Raw genomic sequence first — 22688 nt, 5'->3', positions numbered from 1 at the left:
TTAATCCTATCCTGATTTATTGTTCTCCAGGTTTCCCCACAAATGAAGTTAAACTGACTGGTCTGTAATTGCTGGGCTTGTCATTATGACCTCTTTTGAACAAGGACTTTTATATTAGTACCACCTGAAGTCCAGGGAAGACTGAAGATTAGGCCAGTGCTTCTGCAGTTTACATTCTCACTTCTCACTGTCAGTTATAAGAACTTGTAAAAACATGGCTGATATGGTAAAGTGGTTTCAGTGTGGTAAAGTGCAGTGCACAATGAGGATGAAGCCCTCAGGTAAATGTGTAACTCAGCCTCAGCTTAATGTGTAACTCAGCCTCAGCTTGTGATCAAACTTTAATGCTTCTAGCAACGTATAAATCTTGGCTTTTGGTTAGATACTATAAAAAGTGCATCTATAATTCTGCCACTGACATAAGAGGGCTGGATTTAATAATATGAACTTGGGTACTTGGCTTATTCACCTTCAAGGAGACAAATGAAATGAGTACTTGTTTCAAAATGGATTGACAATGCTAAAGTCAGTTGATATTTCAACCAGTTTACCTTGACATGCTTTTTAATAATTGGTGCAGCCATGGCTAGTGCTTGTCTGGCACTATCTCTTTTACAGAATTCTCTTGGATACGGAAACGAGGAGCAGGAGTTTCACATATGTCAATTTACTGAAGCTGATGATGGCCTTGGTTTTGATTATGAACAGAATCAGCCATTAAATAAAGAACTTAATGCCCTGGAGTACACTGGTACAATTAATCTATTCTGCATGTATGTAGCCAAGGTCAATGACTTTGCAATTCATTGTTTGTCTTAAAGTAGATTGGACATGAGAAAATATGCACAAGGAGCATTGAAGTGACAAAATTGTTAATGTAAAACTACACAACCAAAACATTCAGGTTGAACTAATGAAATATTCTGCCCTATGAACTATTTTCTCAAACTATCAAGGTTTGTTTTTATCATATCCAGTTTCCCTTCATATCATGCTCTCCTCTTAGCATTAATTCCTTCACTGGAATCTCGATTCAACTGTCCAACTGTAAACGTTCAGAGATTCAGAACCTGATCTATCATCACCCAAGGTTCCATGTACATTTGTAGCAAGAGACATTGAATGGGAATCTGAAACCCAACAGGTTTTCTGTTGAAAACCACAAATGCTGGAGATCACGTTGGATCAGACAGCATTCGTGGAGACAGAGTGCAGAGTGAGATATTGTCTCTTCCCAGTTAAGATGGATTCATTTGGGAAAGTCTGTGTAATGAATCTGCAGCTTGGAAGCAGTGTTGGGAATGGTATGACCTGACCATAAGCAGGGGTAGCAATTATGCTTTAACTTCTGCTATTAACCTTGCTGAAGATGAAAGTTAATTTAAAGCTTGAATAAGATCACTGTCTAAACAGGTGTTGGGGGAATAATAGTTGTAAATTTGTGTACTATTTACATATTATGATTCCCTTAAGATGCCCATTTTTCTTAAGTCAGTGTTCCCTGGAAAGTTAGAATGTTTTCGCTGTGTATCAGTGCAAGATAAGAACAGGGTACTTAATGCACAATATCAGGACTTATGGCTTCGTAAGTACTCTTATCTCGCCGTCTTTACTTTTATTGTGTAAGGGTGGTGAGAGAAGGTGAAGCTGGAGTGATAAATTAACTTCTTGTCGGATCATGTGTCTGTTATACACGTGTTCCACGAACTTGAGTGAAATGCCTTCCCTTCTGCAGCTTCATGCATCTTTTGGTGGAGACGCATCACGTGGACCCCTTGCAATCAATTAAAACATTTCTTTATTCTGCCTTTCCGTCGCTTGTGGGATTAAATTGTGCGTTTAGAAAAAAACAACATAATACGAGCACATTTAATTTTTTTTACATTTCAGTTGTTGGCGTGGCATTGAGGAAATCCGGATGTTTCAGTGACATCAGCAGAGCTGGGTCGGGCACTCCACTGCTCACATTCCAATCCCCCAACTATAGCGTAGTTTCAAGCCGCTTCCGGGACCTCTTGTACAACAATGCAGCAGGCGGCTGAAGATTGCGGCTTTGGTGACTGAAGAGGCCAAACCTTCCTCTTGGCCGTCTGGCCGGGATTTATTTGTTGACAAACATGGAACAGGGTCTGAGCTCTCTCAAGCAGTTTGTCCTCCCCGTCGGCAAGCTGGCTTCTTGGATTGCAGCGGTGGCAATGGTGTTTGGTGGTGTCGTGCCCTACATTCCTCAATACAGGGATATCAAGCGCACACAGAATGCAGAGGGGTTCTCCATCTACGTCTGCTTAGTGCTGCTTGTGGCCAATATATTGAGAGTATTATTTTGGTAAGTCTACTTTCACTTTGTACCGAACCCTAACTAATATCCGATCATGCTGGGCGAATTTGTTCTACCAAGTACTTTGGAACTGTCAATTTGACAAATGTGACAGTGTTCCTTACAGTGTCAGGAAAGCATAAAACTGTGGGATGGCATTATGGCTGAATTGAGTTTTTAATCTTTAAAGAAAAGATTGTCAGTCTTTGGAAAGTGAAAAGATCTGCATTTAGTAATACCTTATGACGTTGTGTGGATTTGGGACATTTAAGTGAGCACCTTTGGTGCTGGTATTTAGTTCCATAGATCCTAGATATACTTCTGTATATGAAGTCAATACTTTATATGTGTTGTGGAAAGTGGTTGTTGGGGTTTTGGGGCAAGGGGCATCATAACTCTCATTTAGTCGTCTTTGTGACTAGGAGTTACTAGGTAGTGATCACTTTGTACCACTCACTGTGTAAAATGTTCTTGTCATCTGAATATAAAGTTGAGCATGGTGAGCTGATCTGAAATTTGCTACATTGATGTAGTTAGAGATAAGCTCAATTGTTGTGCATCTTCAAGTGATCAATTCTTGTCACAAATTTCTGAAAAAAAGTAATAGCCCAAAAATTGTTGGATCTGGGCATACCAATGAACTGGATTTGATCCCCTCTTAAGCTGTAATTAATTGTGTCTCAAACTTCTGGAAGAATTCATTGGTAACAGTGTGACAAAGGCAGTGGGAATCTAGTCAGTGACAGAGCTAGTAGTCAGTTTCCTCAGCTAATAAGATTTAAGGATTTGAATGGCCAGCAAAACCCTGAAGTAATAGCTTTGATATCCACAAGGATAACAACAACTTACATAGCATTACATAGCACCTTTTACTGTAAAACAACATCCCAAGGCACTTGGCAGCGCGTTCCAAAACAGTGGATGATGCGGTCCTGGGAGTTGTTAGTTCAGATGACAAAGCTTGGTCAAAGAGGTAGGTTTTAAGGAGAGTGCTTAAGGAGGAAGGCATGGTAGATAGAAGTAAGTGAATATGTGTTTAAGAGCTTGCGGCTTGGATAACAAAACTGGCCTGCCAGTGGTGGAATAATTAAATTGGAGTTGCACCAAGCCAGATTTGTAACAACAGGGCTTATGAGGTTGGAGAACACTCTGGATATCGGAAGGAGTGAAGCCATGGTGAGTTAGACGACAAGAACAAGACATTAGACTATTGAAGTAAATATCACTGAATGCATGCCTTCTTAGAAAATAACAATCATGTGAATCAGATTGCTTCCTGTCCAGAGTTCAGATTGCTTTGTAGTTCTTGAAACTCAGGAAGTAAATGCTACTTGCTGCCTACATGCTAAAGCAACATACTTTACAGTAATGTGTGGCTTCTGGAATTAATACTTGTCAATGAGTGGACCTGTATACTTTGGCAAAATGGAAACATTACAGCTCTGACATACTGAAAGGAGTTGAGTATTAATTTCACTCTAATCTAAAATCCACGATCGGTACTGGGTCCATTGCTTTTTGTCATTTATATAAATGATTTGGATGTGAAGATAGGAGACGTGGTTAATGAGTTTGCAGATGACACCTAAATTGGTGGTGTAGTGGACAGCCAAGAAGGTTACCTCAGAGTACAACAGGATCTTGACCAGCTGGGCCAACAGGCTGAGGAGTGGCAGATGGAGTTTAATTTAGATAAATTTGAGGTGCTTACTTTTTGGAAAGTCAAGTTAGCGCAGGACTTATACACCTCAATGGTAAAGTCCTGGGGAGTGTTGCTGAACAGAGAGACCTTGGAGTGCATCTTCATAGTTCTTTGAAAGTGGAGTCGCAGGTAGATAGGATAGTGAAGAAGGCGTTTCATATGCTTGCCTTTATTGTCAGTGCATTGAGTATAGGAGTCAGGAGGTCATGTTGTGGCTGTACAGGACGTTGGTTAGGCCACTATTGGAATACGCGTTCAACTCTGGTCTCCTTGCTATAGGAAGGATGCTGTAAAACTTGAAAGGCTTCAGAATAGATGTACAAGAATATTGCCAGGGTTGGAGGGTTTGAGCTAGAGAAGAGTCTAAATAGGCTGGGGCTATTTTCCCTCGAGTGTCAGAGGCTGAGGGGTGACCTTATAGAGGTTTATAAAAACATGAGAGGCATGGATAGAGTGAATAGACAAGGTCTCTTCCCTAGGGTTGGGGAGTCCAAAACTAGAGGGCATAGGTTTAAGGTGAGAGGGGAAAGATTTAAAAGGGACCTAAGGGGGCAACTTCTTCACACAGATGGTTGTGCATGTGTGGAATGAACTGAGAGGAAGTGGTGGAGACTGGTACAATTATAAAGTTTAAAAGACATCTGGATAGGTATACAAATAGAAAAGGTTTAGAGGGATACAGGCCAAATGCTGGCAAATGGGAGTGGATTTGTTTAGGATACCTGGTCAGCATGGATAAGTTGATCCAAAGGGCTTGTTTCTGTGCTGTATTTCTCTATGACTAATCCATCAATACTACTAGTATGCTTACGTAGCACTTGCTGTGCTTTTGTATAATTGCTAGCTAGTGGAAGACCATTGGAAGCATTAAGGGCCCATTAATAGTCTTTATGCCATTAAATACCAGCCCTAACGTACTGCAGTAAGTTTTACAGGACATATGCAGCAATTTCCCTTGGTTGCACGAAAGTAGGGCCTTCGGGCGCAGTGATAGTGTCCGTACTAAGAAGGTATGGATTATAGTACCACCTGCCCCAGATATTTCAAAACATTTCTGAACACGTTTATTTGGCATATTTACAGGGAGAGTGATGGCAAACTTTTTTTTGCAGGCATTTCATCCAATGGTTTTTCATCTCTTCCTCACTGTAAATTGCTGGGTTTTCTTTTTGAACAGATTGAGTATTTGTCTTCACTCACCATTATTTTGGCAGTAAACTCTGGGACAATGCAAATTATGGTATGCTATAGTGTGCAGTGCCAGATCAGGATGGACATATATTGGATGCAACACATTGCCAAGGTCTGGCACAGAGCAGAATTTAATAAACATTGAGTTTTGGAATATATGCTGCAGTGAGATCGTGTAGGCATGGTTATGTAAGGGCATAATATTCAGGTTGTGCTTAATTTGATTGAGGTGACACTGAAACTGTACAAATAGGCATTAAGAGATCCTAATGCACAGTTATCTCCTGGACATCTTACATTTCCATAGGCACATTTAACTACTGTCTGCAGTACATACTTAGCATATAAGCTCTATTAGTCAAATGGTAAAGTCAGCAAAAATAAATCAAACTGTACCTGTCTTTAAAATCATTCAACATATTATTTCCTTGCAATGCCAACACTCTGCAATGATGAGGCCTGTTGTTAAAAACTCCCCCACCCAAAATCAATTAGATCAATAATAATAGCATTCCTACAGTGAAAAGAAGCCATTCAACTCATCAAGTCTGCACCGAACCTCCAAAGAACATCCGACCCCTCACCGTTTCACTGACCCCAAGTGAAGTTTTTATCATGGCTAACCCACTTAACCTGCACAACCTTGGATGCTATGGGGCAATTTAGTTAATCCACCCAACCAGCACATCTTTGGACTGTGGGAGAGAACTGGAGCACCTCACAGAAACCCAAGCAGACAAGGAGAATGTGCAAACTCAATACAGACAGTCACCCAAGGTTGGAATCAAACCTGGGGCCTTGATGTTGTGAGGTAACAGTGCTAGGCTGCTTCACATAATGCCTTATGCCCAGAGTTATTTAGTGACGCTGTGTCTTTTATGAATGAAATATGGCTGATATGATACGAAAGATTATGGAAGACTTTAATAGGATAGAAGCAGAAAACATTCCTATTCAGAGTAGTAATAGGTCAAACTGAAGCACATGCTGATAAATATAATTCAATAGGGAATCAGAGAAACCTATTAATCCTAAAATTTTGCTGTGGAAATTTTGCCACCCTCACCTTTATTCTCTTGATAATGACTTTTTAAACTTGTCTCCTCTGGTTACTAGCTTTCAGTTACTGACTACGGTTTCTCCTTCTTTCTTTCAAGATTTCAAACTTCTTGATCAAATATCCCTTCAGCCTGTCTATGCCAAAACAAAATCTCAACTTCTCGAGTTTCTCCAACTAACTATCAGCAAACACTAAGTTGGTTGAGATTCTTTCTCTATTAGCAAGAAAACATAATGCAGACCTGTTGAATGCCTTTGTAATTATAAAGGAGTTTGCTAGTGTTGAGGTGTAAAAATAATTGGATGTTGACAAACAAACTAAAATAATTTAGAAAGCTTTTTTCATACATTGTGATGAATATAGGACTGGTTGAAGCAGAAAGCATTGCTGTATAATATTTAATGAAAAGCTAGACACTTGAATAATGCAATTGAAGGATTTGGGAAGATTTCAAGTGGGGGAAGTATGAATGCTGGTATAGACCACTTGGTCCAAATGACTCCTTTTGTACCTAGTTTCTGTATATTTCTGATTTTAGTTATGAGTACTCATAATTCTTTAAAGTTACAAGGATTGTTTGTTTAAAGGAACTTGTGTAGCTTGAATTGTGAATATAATGTATTCTGTCTTTTCTTAAGGTTTGGAAGGTACTTTGAACCACCCCTTTTATTACAAAGTATAATCATGATCATTACCATGTTGGTGATGTTGAAGTTATGTACTGCTGTTCGTGTAGCCAGTGAACTCACAACACGACGCCGTGCCTTTACAGGTTAGTGACCATCGAATGTAGGCAATCTGAACATGGCAGGTTTAAAATGTTTAATCAATACAAAATCTTTTGTGATAAGCAATCAGGTAAATCTTTTTTAATAAAATTCACAGATGTAAAGAAACATTATTATTAGAAGGATCCCATTTTAAAAATGTTATTATTTTAGGTAATATAACGATTTTGCAATTAATATCCTGAGCTGCCGGTTCTGTGATTAAGTCACATTTTGCTAATTTCATGTTCAAAATTACAGTGGGGGTGCTGAGCATTACTCTCCTGATAGCCATTGGTGAAGGAAAAAATCAGAGTTAATTGTGAAGTGAACTTTTTTTAAAAAAAAAAAATTATTCAACCTGTTCCGACATGTTATAAACACGTTGCCAGGACTCGAGGAACTTGAACCAAGTATCTTTCTAGGGGTGCTTGAAAACCAATCAGTGCTCACCACCAATTTGCACTTAACCTCAATTGATATAATTTACTTTAGGGAGATGCGGTGTCAGGAACGAAATACATTTGAAAGGCAGAGCCCATGTAAAAGGACTGCACCTACCTATCCTCATACAAAATACACTTCGAAATATTCATCATCATCGGCAATCACTCACTACTGAGTATGATTGTCCACCTAGGAAAGTCTGTGTCACTAGTCTTGAGTTCTGCGCTCTTGCATGGCTGATAAGCTAGATCTTAGAGTCACATCTACTAAAATTGAACAAACTTACCGCAATCATACTGGTTTTCAATGTAGCAGAATTATTTAATGAACTGTAAAGGCCAGGGTGTGAACGTAAGAGGCTTAGTTGTTCTACTTGTCTCGCAGCATGCCTCGTTCTCATTCTCTCGTCATCTCTTACTCAATCCATCCTCCACTGTTCCTTATTCCCCTTACTCCACTATTCTTACGCTTGTGAAATTGAATTAGTTGATCATATGCAATTCATTCATGGGAGGAATTGTAGGAGGAAATTCGCCCCCACCTTGGCATATGCCAAGTATCACCGTAACTTTTCAGCATTTCTAGAGCTAAATATTCCATTGAGATGTTGGTAGTCACGATGGGGAGAAGATAGCAGATGCTGACAATTTGTGCCAAACCAAAGACACGTTTGTGTATTGCTTTAAATGCTGCAAATTTACTGTTATAAAACAGAGGTTACCACCACCCCCCCCCCCCAAACTAAAACTGAAACACTAAGGAGCACCTCACCGTATAATCTGTAAAAGGAGTGTGAAAAGTAGTGTAACCTGCCTTTCAGCAACTTCTAGTGGTTAAACAAAATAAATCCCTAACACTCACTTTACAATCAACAAGTAACAATTTATTTATCTAACTCTAATAGTGAACAAATTAACTAAACTATTGATCAAATGAATAAATCCCTTTTAACTAATAACTATTCCTGAATAAAACAAGATTTTAATAGTTTGCTGTTCCAATAAATATAAGTCCCACATATATTAAATAAAATAGAATTTAGTCTCTCAAAATAACAGCCAGGTTACGTGTTTCCGGAATGCTTGGTGCCTTCTCTATCAATTATTCTGTCAGGAAGGGTTTCTCCATTGATTCTTCTATCAGGAATATTCACTAGTTGTGCCATGGATACCTTTGTTCTTTAGATGGTGCTTTCACTAAGACATGGAGGAGTCTGAGAGTCAGCAATTCTCTCGAGAGGTGATTGCTCTTAATTCTGGCAGATGACAATAAGCTCTCCTATCTTTGCCCAACTGCCCCTTCTTTTGTACCCTTGATGACATATCAGTTTCTTACAATAGGATTGGTCCTATGTTGTCAAAACCATCAGGCTTAAATTTAGTTGGTTTTTGGTATCTAAATGCCTTGTTCAAATTGATTGGCTAAATTCCAAACTTGTTATCTTGGTAAAAACTGCTGCTTGGCCTGCTAACCGTATGGCCTTTTTGATGCAAATGTTTCAATTCGGGTGCTCTCTGTGTATTTGGTAACTTCCTAGCTGCTACACTCAGACATTTTCTAAAATCTGTAAGTGTAGCAAAAGTGCATCATCTTTTAAAAGGGCCATGCAATAATTCCCCCCTAGCATTGTACAAACACCAAGTTCTAACTTTCTGCCTCCCAAACCACAAGTACTCTACCCAACTTTGCAACACCTCCCCCTTTTAAGAATAAAAACATCATTATGAAAAGATGGCTTAATTTTTTTCTTTGAAAACCTTAACTACGTTGTATTACTAGATCCATAGCTCATTAATCTAGAGTTACACATTTTATACTAATTCTATATATAAATATATATTTTATATATATATACACACACACACATTGAACACTACCGTTTCTATCTCATATAAACATTTTTTTCTTTTAAACTCACAATAAAGCATCTGCAGTCATAATTTCACGAGCCACAACATGTACCATCTGTAAATTAAATTTTTGTTGCACGAAACTCCGATGAAATAACCTGATGTTCTTGTCCTTAAATCTTTCCAGAAATGTCAAAGGATTGTGATCAGTATACACAAGTGTCTCTGCATTGTTTGCAACGTAAACATTAAAATGTTGTAAGGCCATTACCAAACTCAATAAAACTTTTTCAACGGTTACATTTCTTTTCTGGTGGATACTGAGCATTTTTTCTTTGAAAAATAACCGATTGGCCTTTCAATTCCACAATTATCCTCCTGTAACAATGCAGCTCCAACACCTACATCACTTGCATCAATGGTGACTTTGAAGGGTTTCAAAAAATTTGGTGTGGCTAAAACTGGTGCAGTGGTTAGCACTGCTTTTAAATTCTCAAATGCCTCCTAGCATTCTGTCCACTGAAATTTCGTGTTCTCTCTTTAACAAATCCGTCAGCGTTGCCACCCAGTACTAAAGTTTGGTAAAATTTCCTGTAGAATCTGCTCAATCCTATAAATCATAGCACTTCCTTCTTCGAGGATGGTCTTGGAAATTCCTTGGTGGCCTTCATCTTCACGTTCCTCGGTGTCATCCATCCGTGTCCGATGTTGTGCCCTAAGAATGTCACTTCCGCCTTCGCACATTCTGGTTTTGCCAAATTTGTGACCACCTTTGCCTTCCCTAGTTTCTCAAAGAGCTCTGCCAAATGCTTCATGTGATCTTCTCACTAATGGCTAAAGATCTCTAAGTCATCTATAGATATGGCACAATTAGCCAGCCCTGTGACAACTCTGTTCGTCAGCCTTTGAAAAGTGGCTGGTGTGTTTTTCATTCCAAGGGCATTAATTTAAATTGATATAACCCATTTGGGGTTACAAAAGCAGAAACTCCTTTCACACTCTCTGACTAAGGTACTTGCCAATAACCGGGAAGTAAGTCCAACTTTGTGATGTAAGTGGTTTGTCCTACTTTTTCCAAACAATCCTCCAGCCTTGGAATTGGGTATGAGTCAGATTTAGTCACAGCGTTGACCTTTGTGTCTGAATATCAATTCAAATGGAGTAAATTGAGTCGATTCATTTGGAGCATCTCTAATAGCAAATGATATAAATGGGATACCATTATCGCAATCATTTGGGTAATCCTGGCAATAAGCCCTCAACATGGTCTTTAGGGTCTGATGCCACCTTTCCAATGCTCCCTGGGATTTAGGATGGTATGCACTTTAAATAAAGTGTTTGTTGCCTAAGCTATCCATGACCACCTTAAATAGTTTGGCAGTAAAATTGGACCCTTGGTCTGACTGATTCTCTCTGGGTCGTTCTTAATGGATAAAGAAAGCAACCGACTCTTCCACAACCTTTTTTGCCAAAACATTCCATAATGGAATTGCCTCCAGAACCCTGGTAGACACCTCCATTATGGTTAGCAAATACTGGTTCCCACTTTTGGTTTTAGGGAGGTGACCTACGCAATCAATCATAACTCACTTGAAAGGTTCTCCAAATGTGGGAATTGGCATCAAAGGCTCTAGTTTTATTACTGCCTGTGGCTTTCCTGCCATCTGACACATATGACAGGTACAGCAAAATTCAACCACATCTTTATGTAACCCAGGCCAATAGAAATGCTTCTGTTTCTTAGCCGGAGCTTTCCTCACTTCTAGATGACCTTCTACAGGAAATTTGTATGCTAACTGCATTATTTCCTGTCTAAATTCTATTGGCAACATAATCTCTTTGAACGTCCGCTCATCTCATACCTGCACTAACCTGCTAAGGTCTCCATTTCCGCCTTAAGATTTTATCCTTAAGATAATAGCATTCTGAAATACATTCCAATTCCTTTTCAGTGTAGGCTTTATGATATAAATCTTTTATCGTCTCATCTATTTGTTGTAACTCCATTAATCTTTCAGAACTAAACACCTCTGCCTGATCCTCTACTTGCTTAGGTTTTTCCTTTACCATCTCAGCTAACCGTACCTCAAAGCCTTCATCGTTCTCTCTTGATTTCCCTTCTTGTTTTAATTTATGGCTGTGGGATTTTGTCACCCCATAGTTCAGGAAAAATTCCAGGGTAGTTTTCTTCTAATTCCTCAGTTCCCTGGTTTTCTTTTGGCATCTCCACTAAAATGGGCATTACTCCTCCCACCTGTCATCCAGCTATATCTTTTCCAAGATCAAAGTGTACTCCTGGAATAGCCAATTTTTTACATCACTCCCACTGTCATTTCCCCCAGTCTTGATTGGACTTTCTAGCCTTATTTAACACAAGGAAACACTAATTCTCTCTCCACTTATTCCACAGATTATCACTCTCTTGGGCAATATTTCAGAAGGAATGCAAATATTTTCATCTCTTACGCTTAGATACTGACCAGCTCCCTTATTTCTCAATATTTTAACTTCTTTATCTACTCCCCCTATTTTACCTGAGTAAACCTTTCAAGTCTTTGAAAGTTTGAGTGCTATCTTACCATCCAGCCCTTGATGAGGCTGTGCACTCTCCTGCAGCTCCTCGACTTCTTTTGGGATTTTCTTCACTAACTCCACTAATCCCACTAGTTTAGCTTCTTTTACCACATCCTTTTTCCCAGTGCCTTTCTTAAACCACCAGTACTGTGACTGTGTGCCCCACCTTATTGCAGTGAAAACACCTGAGGTCTTTCACCTCTTTTCTACCCACTTGGGTTTCTTTTTTCACATGTGGTAAACTGTTCCCAGTTTGATCCGCTTTCTGTTTCCTCATGGAATGAAATTGTCGGAAGCTAGATTTTGATTTGCGCACAAATGCGTATTCATCTGCTATCTCTGCAGCTCTTCTCGCTGTTTTAACTTTCTGTTCCTCAACATGAGTTCTTTTTGCTTCTGGAAGTGAGTTTTTAAATTCCTCCAGCAGAATAACATCTCTAAGATCCTCATATATTATCTTTTCTATCTTCAATGCTTTCATCCATCTATCGAAGTTGTTCTGTTTAGTTCTTTCAAACTCGATATAAGTCTGACACGATTCCTTTCTTACGTTTCTGAACTGTTGTCTGTACTATTCTGGTACCAATTCGTAGGCTCTCCGAATAGCCTGTTTTATTTCTTCATATTCCCCTGACATCACCTCCGACAGTGCTGCAAGCACCTCACTCGCCTTGCCTCTCAACTTGGTCTGAATTAATATTACCCACATAGTCTCTGGCCAGTTCAGTCGTTTGTCTTTGAGAAATTGGCTAATGAAAAAGGCTTCTACATTGTTTTCATCAAATTTTGATAATGTTTTGACATATTTGTATATATCCTTGCCAGGCCTTTGGCTATGATGGGTTTGCTCATCATCACTGTCCTCCTCACCAAGCCTATCTTGTCTTTATCTAGCTCTATTCTCTATCTTTATCTCCATCCTTTTAAATTGACTTTCCTGCCTAATTGCCTACTTCCAAAGTTCAAACTCTCTCTCTTTTTAATGTTCAAGCTGCTTCATCTTTTCCAACTTGAACATTCTTTCCCTTCCTTTCTCTTCTGCCATGGCTATCCTTTCTTTTTCTCCTTCCTTTTTTCTTCTACTTCTAACCATAATTCAAACTGTTTCAGTTCTTTCTTACTCTAACTCCAGCCTTTTAAGTTCACTCTCTAACTCCAATCTTCTCATTTGCAGTTTATTTTTTTCTAATTCCACTGCACTTGACTGTTTCTCTGATACACCTAAGTACTTGACTAACTCTGTTACAATTTCAGCTTTTTTTTAATCCTTAGTTAAACCCGATTTTAGCCTGTCTGCTAATTCTAAAAGTCTTTCTAAACTTAGCAAATTTGGGAAGCATCTTCAACCCCAAAACCTCTTTAGTAATGTTAAGAGCCATTTCCCCACTTTTGATTTAACCAACAGAAAGCAGCTGAAATTAAACAGATTTTCCACTTCTCACTTAAGCTTTATTTAAAGATGTAGGACACTAGTCCCCAAGTCTGTTTAAATCTGCTGGACCTTTTGTACCCTAAATCCATCCAAATCCATTCAGACCCATTTAAATTCCATTCAAATCCGTTTAAATCTTGTTCAAATCACGGCCACAAGCTGTTTTAAAGCGGAGGTTGACCCCCTGCTGTGAACTAAAACTGAAACACCCTAAGAGGAGCACCTCACATTATAATCTGTGAAAGGAGTGTGAAAAGTGGTGTAACCTGCCTTTTAGCAACTTCTAGTATTTAAACAAAATAAATTCCTGACACTCACTTTATAATCAACAAGTAACAATTTATTTATCTAACTCTAACAGTGAACAAAATAACTACACTATTAACAAACTGAATAAATCCCTTCTAACTACTAGCTATTCCTGAATAAAACAAGATTCTAATAAACAAGATTCTTTTCTGAAGAAGGGTCCAGATCCAAAACGTCAGCTTTCTTGCTCCTCTGATGCTGCCCAGCCTGCTGTGTTCATCCTTGTTATCTCAGATTCCAGCATCGGCATTCCCTACTATCTCTAAGATTTTAATAGCATGCTGTTCCAATAAATACAAGTGCTGCTTATATTTAAAAAAAAAGGAATTTAGTCTCTCGAAATGACAGCCAGGTTATGTATCTTCCAGAATGCTCGGTGCCTTCTCTGTCAATTATTCTGTCAGGAAGGGTTTCTTCATCAACTGTTCTGTCAGGAATATTCACTAGTTGTGCCATGGGTACCTTTGTTCTTTGGATAGTGCTTTCTCTAAAACATAGAGGAGTCTGTGAGAGTCAGCAATTCTGTCTTGAGAGCTGATGGCTGTTAACTCTGGCAGATGACAGTTAGCTCTAGTCAATGCCCGACTGCCACTTCTTTTATACCCTTGATGACAATTTCTTATAATAGAATTGGTCCTATGTTGTCAAGAATCATCAGATTTAAATTTAATTGGTTTTTGGTATCTAAGTGCCTTGTTCAAATTGATTTGGCTAAATTCCAAACTTGTTGTTTTGGTAAAAACTGCTGCTTGGCCTGCTAACTGTATGGCCTTTTGATACACATTTTAATTTGGGTGCTCTCTGTGTACTTGCAAGCTTTCAAGCTGCTACTCGCATAGAAAAAGTGCATCATCTTTTAAAAGGAAGGACCACACAATGCTTTCCCTGTAGCATTTTACAAACACAAAATTCTAACTTTCTGCTTCCCAATCCACAAGTAGTCTCACCAATATCTCAATGTCTGGCAATACTGATTAGAGGGCAACTAACTTCTGTACAGCTTTAAATTAATATCAAAACATACAGTTTTATCCAGTAAATTAACTCCACAGAGTAGTGTTCATAGAGAATTGTACAAAATTGCATCCTGTAATATCAAAAGATTTGTATCCCATATTAATGTAAATCATCATGAGCCTTTGGTGTGTCCCCTGCGACCTCATCCTTTCCTGTTTTGAAGAGGCAACATTAAATATTTGGAATCAGTAAAATTTGACTTGTAACAGTGATTCTGGGTTAAAGATAAATCATGCTGCCCTTTAAGTCAATATTCATTGCATAGTGTCTAACTGAATAATATTTCCAGAGCATGCTTTGATCCAAGACCCTAGTACATTTTTGTTCAGAATGTTAAGGACTGTAAATGTAAGGTTCAGCAGAATCTACTTATAAGAAGGCAGAAAATAAAGAAACATTGGAAGGGAGGAGCTGTATGTTGAACAGTGTAGTTATTTACTTCACTCTCAGTTCAGAGAAAATAGCCAAGTAAACATGCCTTATAAATTAGACTTGTATTAGATAATCTTTGCTTTTGAATGTAGCATGTTTGTTAATGAGATTTATCTCCACACAAAGTGTCAGCAATGAAAGAAAAAGGTGCAAATCCAGTACGTAAGGATAAAGAAACCTAAATTTGAAAACGGCACTTTACCTCTTATAATAGTTCATTGATTTACTAAATCTGCAATGTGCTTCCTTGAATAATAAATGTCCTTTTGGTATCTCACATTTAGGAGTATCTCATTCGTGCTTAGATAATGAACTTATTAATGCTTTCTTACCTTTGGGAATATCATTTTCAAGCAAGATCTTTCTTTTACTGGATGCAAGTATGTGCACTTCCAAGTCAGGATGGCTTTTGATCCTGATTACTGACTTTTGCTTTTTCCACCTGCCCAGCTCCATGGTACTAATTCTGTTTGCAACTTCTTGGAGCTCTGTTGCCTGAAATCAGTTAGCTCAATGTAGGTTGGACTTGTCCGGATGACTAAGTGTCACATTATGGTCAGGAAAGCCTGGAGGCCAGGTGGGGATTGAGTAGTTTTGTCTCAGAATACATTCCACTGCAGCTAGCAGCTAAAAATTAGAAGTCACATACCTGTTGAAATTGGCAAACGATATTGCCTGAAAGATGAGAAAATGTGGCAGATGTAAAACACACCTGAACTTGGTCAACTTGGCAATAGTCTGAATTCAGGCTGCTGCTGTTACAAAGCTACATTTTGAGTTTAATGTTCCTGGGCCAGTGCTGTTTCATGCTGTTACTAAAGAATTTTAAGATAAAAGAAATTGTCGTGTAATTTTCCCAACAAAGAAAGTTCATTTTTTCAAATACTACAAGTCTGTTGTGTCTTATTTTAAATTGTTGTATTATCTTATTTTCTGAAAATTGATGACAATTTAGGACCATATTATGAAGTGTTATACTACTAAAAACTATTCTATTCAAAAATAAAGAGGGAGAAATATGTAATTCTAGTCTTGGATATATATGCTTTTTCTGGGACAGCAGAGATATCAGTATACAGTGATTCCTTAAAAATACTGGGCTGAATCGAAATCAACTTTGCCTCTTGTCTTTTCTTCTTTCTGGCTTTTGGTCTGTGTTAACAGACAATAAAGATGAAGAAGTCAAAACTCCTAGGAAGTTCTTTCTGGGTATGTATACACCCATGTAGCATGTACGCATCCCAAGATTTATTCCATTTGAGTCTGCATTTTTTCCATTTTCTTTTGCTATTGAATGCATGGATGTTTTTGTGTAGTAAAGACTTGGTGCGCGCAGCCTCTTTGCATTAGATGGGAGTATCTGTACAAATTGAAGTAATATGTGGGCAGTTAGGTCATTATGAACATTCAAGGCTTGCTGATAATGGAATACTGAAATTATATACATAATTTGATTCTTTCTTCCTCTGCTCTATGTGATGGGTTTGCGCATTCCAAAGTCTTAATTCACAGAGATCATTTTTTAAATACCTATTTTTATATACCTATGCAAACTCAGCCAAAACTGATAAGTGTTGAAGATACAACTAAATTTATTATTATATCACATTCAATGTTAGTGTCAATTTAGAATGTTTTTTAGGCCAAGGTTACATGATAGTGTAGCATCTGCCACAATTAGGTCTGCATTTGTGGTTATTTATTTTGAGGGATTTCGCTTACGTTTCCAGCTCTGGCTACAAAGAATAGCAATTTACAATGTTGTTCACAAAGCTATCTATTATAAACAAGTGAGAGTTTTCAATTTAAGTAGGATTTGAAAAACTTTGTTTCTTCCTGTGTGGGTATCAAATGGCCTTTGTGCCGACCCACAACAACATAGCTTAGAATGTGATTTCAAGAAGTGATTGCAAATTACATTCCATTCTATAAGATGACTTCTCGGTTAACTCTGCAGATTGATAGAGAATAACTTTTAAAATAATTTGCATTCATGTGCTTTTTTTAAAATTTGAAAAGGATATAATTACCTTGTTTTCATGAAGTTGTTAACCAGTTTGGAACAAGTAGATTGAGCCAGCAAAGTAATTGAATTATGTATGTTAAATGTTGATAACACAGCATTATTTGTACTCTTATACAAAATTCACAATTTTATGTATGTATATGTCCAATGCCTTACAAGTGATAGACCACAGAAACATAAGAGTTAACAAAATTCAGTTGAGATACAAGATAGTGTACACTTTGTATTTCAGGTTTCTTGGATTGTTCTGGAAAGGACAATATTTGAATATGATAGTTTAAAAAGACATAATGACATTTATTTGTCTTGGCTGATATTGTTACTGTTCAATAATTTAGCGTCATTAATACAATAATTCTTGGTGCTTTTTGTGTTGCATCTTGGGACATTTTAAGTGTGTACTACAACTAAAATTCATGTCCTCACTTGTCGCCTACAGGAGCACATTTGTTACCGAGAATGTGACAAATTGGCAGCAAGTCAGTAGCACGATTTAAGTTGTGACAGCACCTGTATTAACCTTCCAAGCTTTTTGACAAAGTAGGGTTGCAGTGCGTAACAGAATCTGTTGACCCTTTTGCATTGGTGGTACTGCAATACTGAGTCAGTTTTTTTTTAATTTTCCTTGTTTGTTTGTCTTAATGTTGCAGAGAGAAAACCTAATCGTTCTAGTGATCTGGTTTTAATGAAGTGAATTTTTGCAAATTTTGTATTGACTTATTGAAGATTTGCAGGTCGAATACAGAGTTGTGTGATATAGTATGAAATACTACTCATTTAAACAATGCACCAAGTTTAAAAATCCTACCCAGGTTCAATAATGTTATGGACAACACTGCAATAGTGATGTTTTATTTCTGAATGGATTAACACTGAGCCTTTAACATCAAACCTGTTTTCTCTGATGTAACTAGCTTTCAAAACACCATACTCAAACCTTGCAATTATTAAACTTCGTGATCCCTCTTGACTATTCAAAATAAAACATTGCTGCTGTTACACAATGCTTTTCATTAGTGTACAGTGACAGAAACAACATGCTAGTGAGCCAACAAATATAGAAATCGTAATGACATTGTGAACCAATTAGATTCTCTAAAGGCTGCAATAGAAATACCCCAATTTGAAAATTTGTAACTTCAGCAAACTAGTGTGAATTAGAAGATGCCAAATCCTTTTACAGTTTATGCAGAGAGCTCTTTTGTTTTTGTAACCCTAGAGAAATTTACTACTGTTATTACTAATATTGATAGTGACAGTTTATTCATATTTTTCTATTTACTTTAGTTTTGACTGAATTGCTCTGTTCTGTGGTAGTTGTAAAGTCTTTGTTTGTTTCAAACTTCTGTTTGCTGCTAAAATGCAGAAGTGAGAGTCCCAGTATCTATGGATTTATATGCTGATTTAACATTCATTTCTCTAAGCAGTGCTTAAACCTGTATAAACTTGAATATTGCTGAAAAGAGACATTATTGCCAAAGCTTTACGTTTTGCACTCCTCAGAACAATTTGCAAGAAAACAGATTTAGGGGAAAGCCACATTTACACTAAATAAAAACGGAAAGAACTGTGGCTGTTGTAAATCAGGAACAAAAACAATGTTGCTGGAAAAGCTCAGCAGGTCTGGCAGCATCTGTGAAGGAAAAAACAGAGTTAACGTTTGGGTCCGGTGACCCTTCCTCAGATGCTGTCAGACCTGCTGAGCTTTTCCAGCAACGTTGTTTTTGTGCCAAATTTATACCGCATGAGATGGAAGTCCTAATTGTTTTGCCAGTGGACTCTAGTAGAATTATTAAAGAGAATGCACCAATTAATGTTAAGTAGCAGTTAACAGGCAAGTTGACTCAATACTTCCCAGGACAAGGTTGTCATCTTGTAGTGTAGCCATTCTTAAGAAGGAAATCAGGAAAGCAACAAAAAAGCAAATTAGGGAAGGACTTATACGCTTCATGGTAAGATCCTGGAGAGTGTTGCTGAACAAAGAGACCTTGCAGTGCAGGTTCTGAGGAAGGGTCACCGGACCCGAAACGTTAACTCGGTTTTTTTCCTTCACAGATGCTGCCAGACCTGCTGAGCTTTTCCAGCAACTTTGTTTTTGTTCCCGATTTACAGCATCCGCAGTTCTTTCGGTTTTTAATCAGGAAAGCAAAGAGGGGATATGAGATAGCATTGACAGATAGGGTTAAGAATAATCCAGAGATTCTACAAATACATTAAAAGTTAGAGGGTAAACTAGAGAGCAGATAGGGCCCCTTAAAGATTAGAGGCCATCTTTGTGTTGAACCCCAGGAGATGGTTGAGACATTAAATTAATATTTTGCATCAGTTTTTACTGTGGAGAAAGAAATGGAGGCTAGAGATCTCAACAAAATAAATAATGATGCTTTAAAAACAGTTCACGTTACATAAGAGGAACTTCTGGAGGTCTTAGAAAATATTCAGGTGGATAAATCTCTGCTAGCCTAATCTAATATATACCAGAATGCTGTGGGAAGGGAGGAAGTTGCGGGGCCCCTTGCAGAAAAAATTGTACTATCAATAACAACGGGTGAGGTGCTGGATGACTGGACGGTGGCTGATGTTGTGCCTTTGTTTAAGAAGGGTTGCAAGGAGAAACCAGAAAACTGTAGACCTGTCGGTCTGACTTTGGTTGTGGGTAAGTTGTTGGAGGTGATTCTAAAAGATAGGATTTATAAACATTTAGAGAGGCAAAAATTGATTAGGCACAGTCAGCATGGTTTCGTGCAAGGAAAACCATATCTTACAAACTTTGAGTTTTTTGAGGAAGTTACCAAAAAACCTGATGACGGCTGAGCAGTTGACATTGTTTACTTGGATTTTAGTAAAGCCTTTGACAAGGTTCTTCGTGGTAGACTAATTAATAAAGTTAGGTCGCATGGGATTCAGGGTAGCTTGCCAATTGGATATATAATTGGCTTAATAGCAGGAGACAAAGTGGTGTTGGAAGGTTGCTTTTCGGACTGGAGGCCTGTCACCGGTAGTGTTCCACAAGAATCTGTTCTGGGTCTTCATTTGTTTGTCATTTATATAAAGATTTGGATGAGAATATTGAGGGCATGAGTCAATAGGCTGAAAAAATGGCAGATGGAGTTCAATATGGATAAATGTCAAGTATTGCATTTTGGTATAACAAACAGGCAGAACTTGTATACCGAATATGCTTGTGTAAAAGTCAAATTTTTTAGACTGTTTTTTGAAGATTAAATTTATGGGTTCAACAATTACATGAACACTACTTTTGAAGGGCTGAAATTCATGCTATAGTCCAAAATTCTGTATCATTAGCAGAAGCCCAATTGATCTCTCAAACGAATAAAGAAAAAAAAAACGATGAATTACGGTAATTACCGGATTAAAAACAATAGAAACAAAAATGAATTAGTAAGCTTTTATTTGCTAGGACAAGAGGGCATAGCCTCAAGATTAGAGGGAGCAGATTTAGGACTGAATTGAGAAGGAATTTCTTCACCCAGAGGTTTGTTAATCTATGGAGTTCCTTGCCCAGTGAAGTAGTTGATGCTACTTCAGTAAACGTTTTTAAAAACAAAAGGTAGATTTTTTTGAACAATAAAGGAATTAAGGGATACGGTGAGAACGCGGGTAAGTGAATCTGAGTCCACGAAAAGATCAGCCATGATCTTATTGAATGGCGGAGCAGGCTCGAAGGGCCAGATGGCCTACTCCTGCTCCTAGTTCTTATGTTCTTATACATACAAGAAGTGAAGTAGAAATATAATACGGCTTTAAGTTAGAGTTACATGATGCAACTTAAACATGTCAAATACAAAAGTTCATTAAAATCCTGCAAAATCACATCTTCAACATCTTCACTGAATTAAGCTTCATAATCAACAGTATGAATGCTATCATCATATTGACCCTCTTCACCTTCGCTGTCTGTAGTTAGAGCTAGTACATCATTGCTGCTTCTTCATCCATGTCATCCCATAGATAATTGTCTCCTGTACCGTCCAGTGCATTTGAAATTCCAAATTTCTTGAAAAATTTGAAAAAAATGTCAGCTTTTATTTCCTTCCATGAATCAGAGATCCATTCATCTTTCTTTGATTTGTTTCGTGGATGGATTCAGATGGCTTCACGACTAACACATTTTTTATTTTGACGATTGTCAAGTATCCACTGAGTAACTTTTTTCTCCAATTGTGGCCACTTGCTGGGATCACCGCTGGCACACTTTTTTTGTTTTGACATTGTCTGAAGTTGGTTTGATATCTTTCTCCAGTCTCTCTCAAGTTTCTCTGAAACCCAAAATTCTCTTGCTGCTACATAGTTATTTGTCTTCTTTGCAGCTTCAGTAATTTTCAGTTTAAACGCTGCTGCATATTTTTTAAACTTTTCTGGAGGGCATTTTTACACAAAATGAAGGAGAAATTTCAAAACCTCAAATAGGTATATGACTGTATTCCACAAGTGCCTGAGTCTGACCTGATGCGTCTTAAACTTTTGCGCCAAATTCTTCCATTTCCCTCCATTACCTTTTGTCTACTGTTGTTTTAGTTTTTCAAGCTAACGTTTTAAACTTTTTTTAAATCAGAAATAAAAGCTATCAGACATTTGACTCTCATATAGTCTCACCGATCATTTCCTCATCATAACATTTATGTATAGGATAATACCTTGACTCTCAAATGTTGATTTGTTATCTGTGAAGAACTAGGGTCGACTTTTACACGAGATGTATGGAAAATTCCAGATTTTTTGGCTGAAAATAGAGGGTTGACTTTTACATGCGGTTGACTTTTTTTACTCTAGTATATACAGTAATTAATGGTAGGGCCTTGGATAGTGTTGTAGAGTGGAGGGGCCTAGGGGTTCAGGTATATTATTATTTGAAGTTTGCATCACATAATAGATAGGGTGGTTAAAAAGGTGTTTAGCACGCTTGCCTTCATTGCTCAGTCCTTTGAGTACAGGATCTGGGAAGATGTATTAAGGTTGTTCAGGACATTGGCGAGGCATCTTCTGGAGTACTGTGTCCAGTTCTGGTCACCCTATTGTAGGAAGAATACTATTAAGCTAGAAAGGGTTCAGAAGAGATTTACCAGGATGTTGCTGAGTATGGAATGTTTGACTTGTAAAGAAAAGCTGGATAGACTGGGACTTTTTTCACTGGAACCGTAAGATGTTGAGAAGTGACCTTATAGAAGTTTATAAGATCATGAGGGGTAGAGATAAGGTGAATGGCAGATGTCTTTTCCCTAGGATGGGGGATTTCAAAACTATGGGGCATATTTTTAAGATGAGAGGAGAGAGATTAAAAAAGATACGAGGGACAAATTTGGTTCGCGTCTGGAATGAAATTTGTAACTGTACGTGCATCCACCATTACCACAATGTTTAAAAGGCATTTGAACAAGTACATGAATAAGTAAAGTTTGGAGGGATATGGGCCAGGAGCAGGCAGGTGGGAATAGTTTAGTTTGGGATTATGTTTGGCATGGACTGGTTGGACCAAAGGGTCTGTTTCCATGCTGTATGACTCTACGCCTGTATGCTCTAATAGCAAACATTGGGTTCCTCAT

At 37.9% G+C, this 22688-nt stretch overlaps 1 protein-coding gene across 2 annotated transcripts in view; it reads left to right on the top strand.

Annotated features, from left to right (window-relative positions):
• The first annotated feature begins 378 nt into the window (after positions 1-378).
• slc66a2 (solute carrier family 66 member 2) overlaps positions 379-22688 on the top strand; it is a 42170-nt gene continuing 19860 nt past the window's right edge. The window contains exons 1-4 of one of the 2 annotated variants that reach the window (XM_048596083.1): positions 379-773; positions 1891-2326; positions 6909-7042; positions 16263-16307. In XM_048596083.1, coding sequence (XP_048452040.1) covers positions 2118-2326; positions 6909-7042; positions 16263-16307 — 388 coding nt within the window. In that variant the 5' untranslated portion in view covers positions 379-773; positions 1891-2117. Of the gene's footprint in view, positions 774-1737; positions 2327-6908; positions 7043-16262; positions 16308-22688 lie in introns of those variants that run through there. The other variant, XM_048596084.1, reaches the window with a different exon arrangement.

Source organism: Rhincodon typus, chromosome 4 (genome assembly GCF_021869965.1).
Source record: "Rhincodon typus isolate 14 chromosome 4, sRhiTyp1.1, whole genome shotgun sequence".
Classification (NCBI taxonomy): Eukaryota; Metazoa; Chordata; class Chondrichthyes; order Orectolobiformes; family Rhincodontidae; genus Rhincodon; species Rhincodon typus.
Note: the sequence above shows the minus strand (reverse complement) of the source record. Positions and strands in the feature narration are given on the sequence as shown.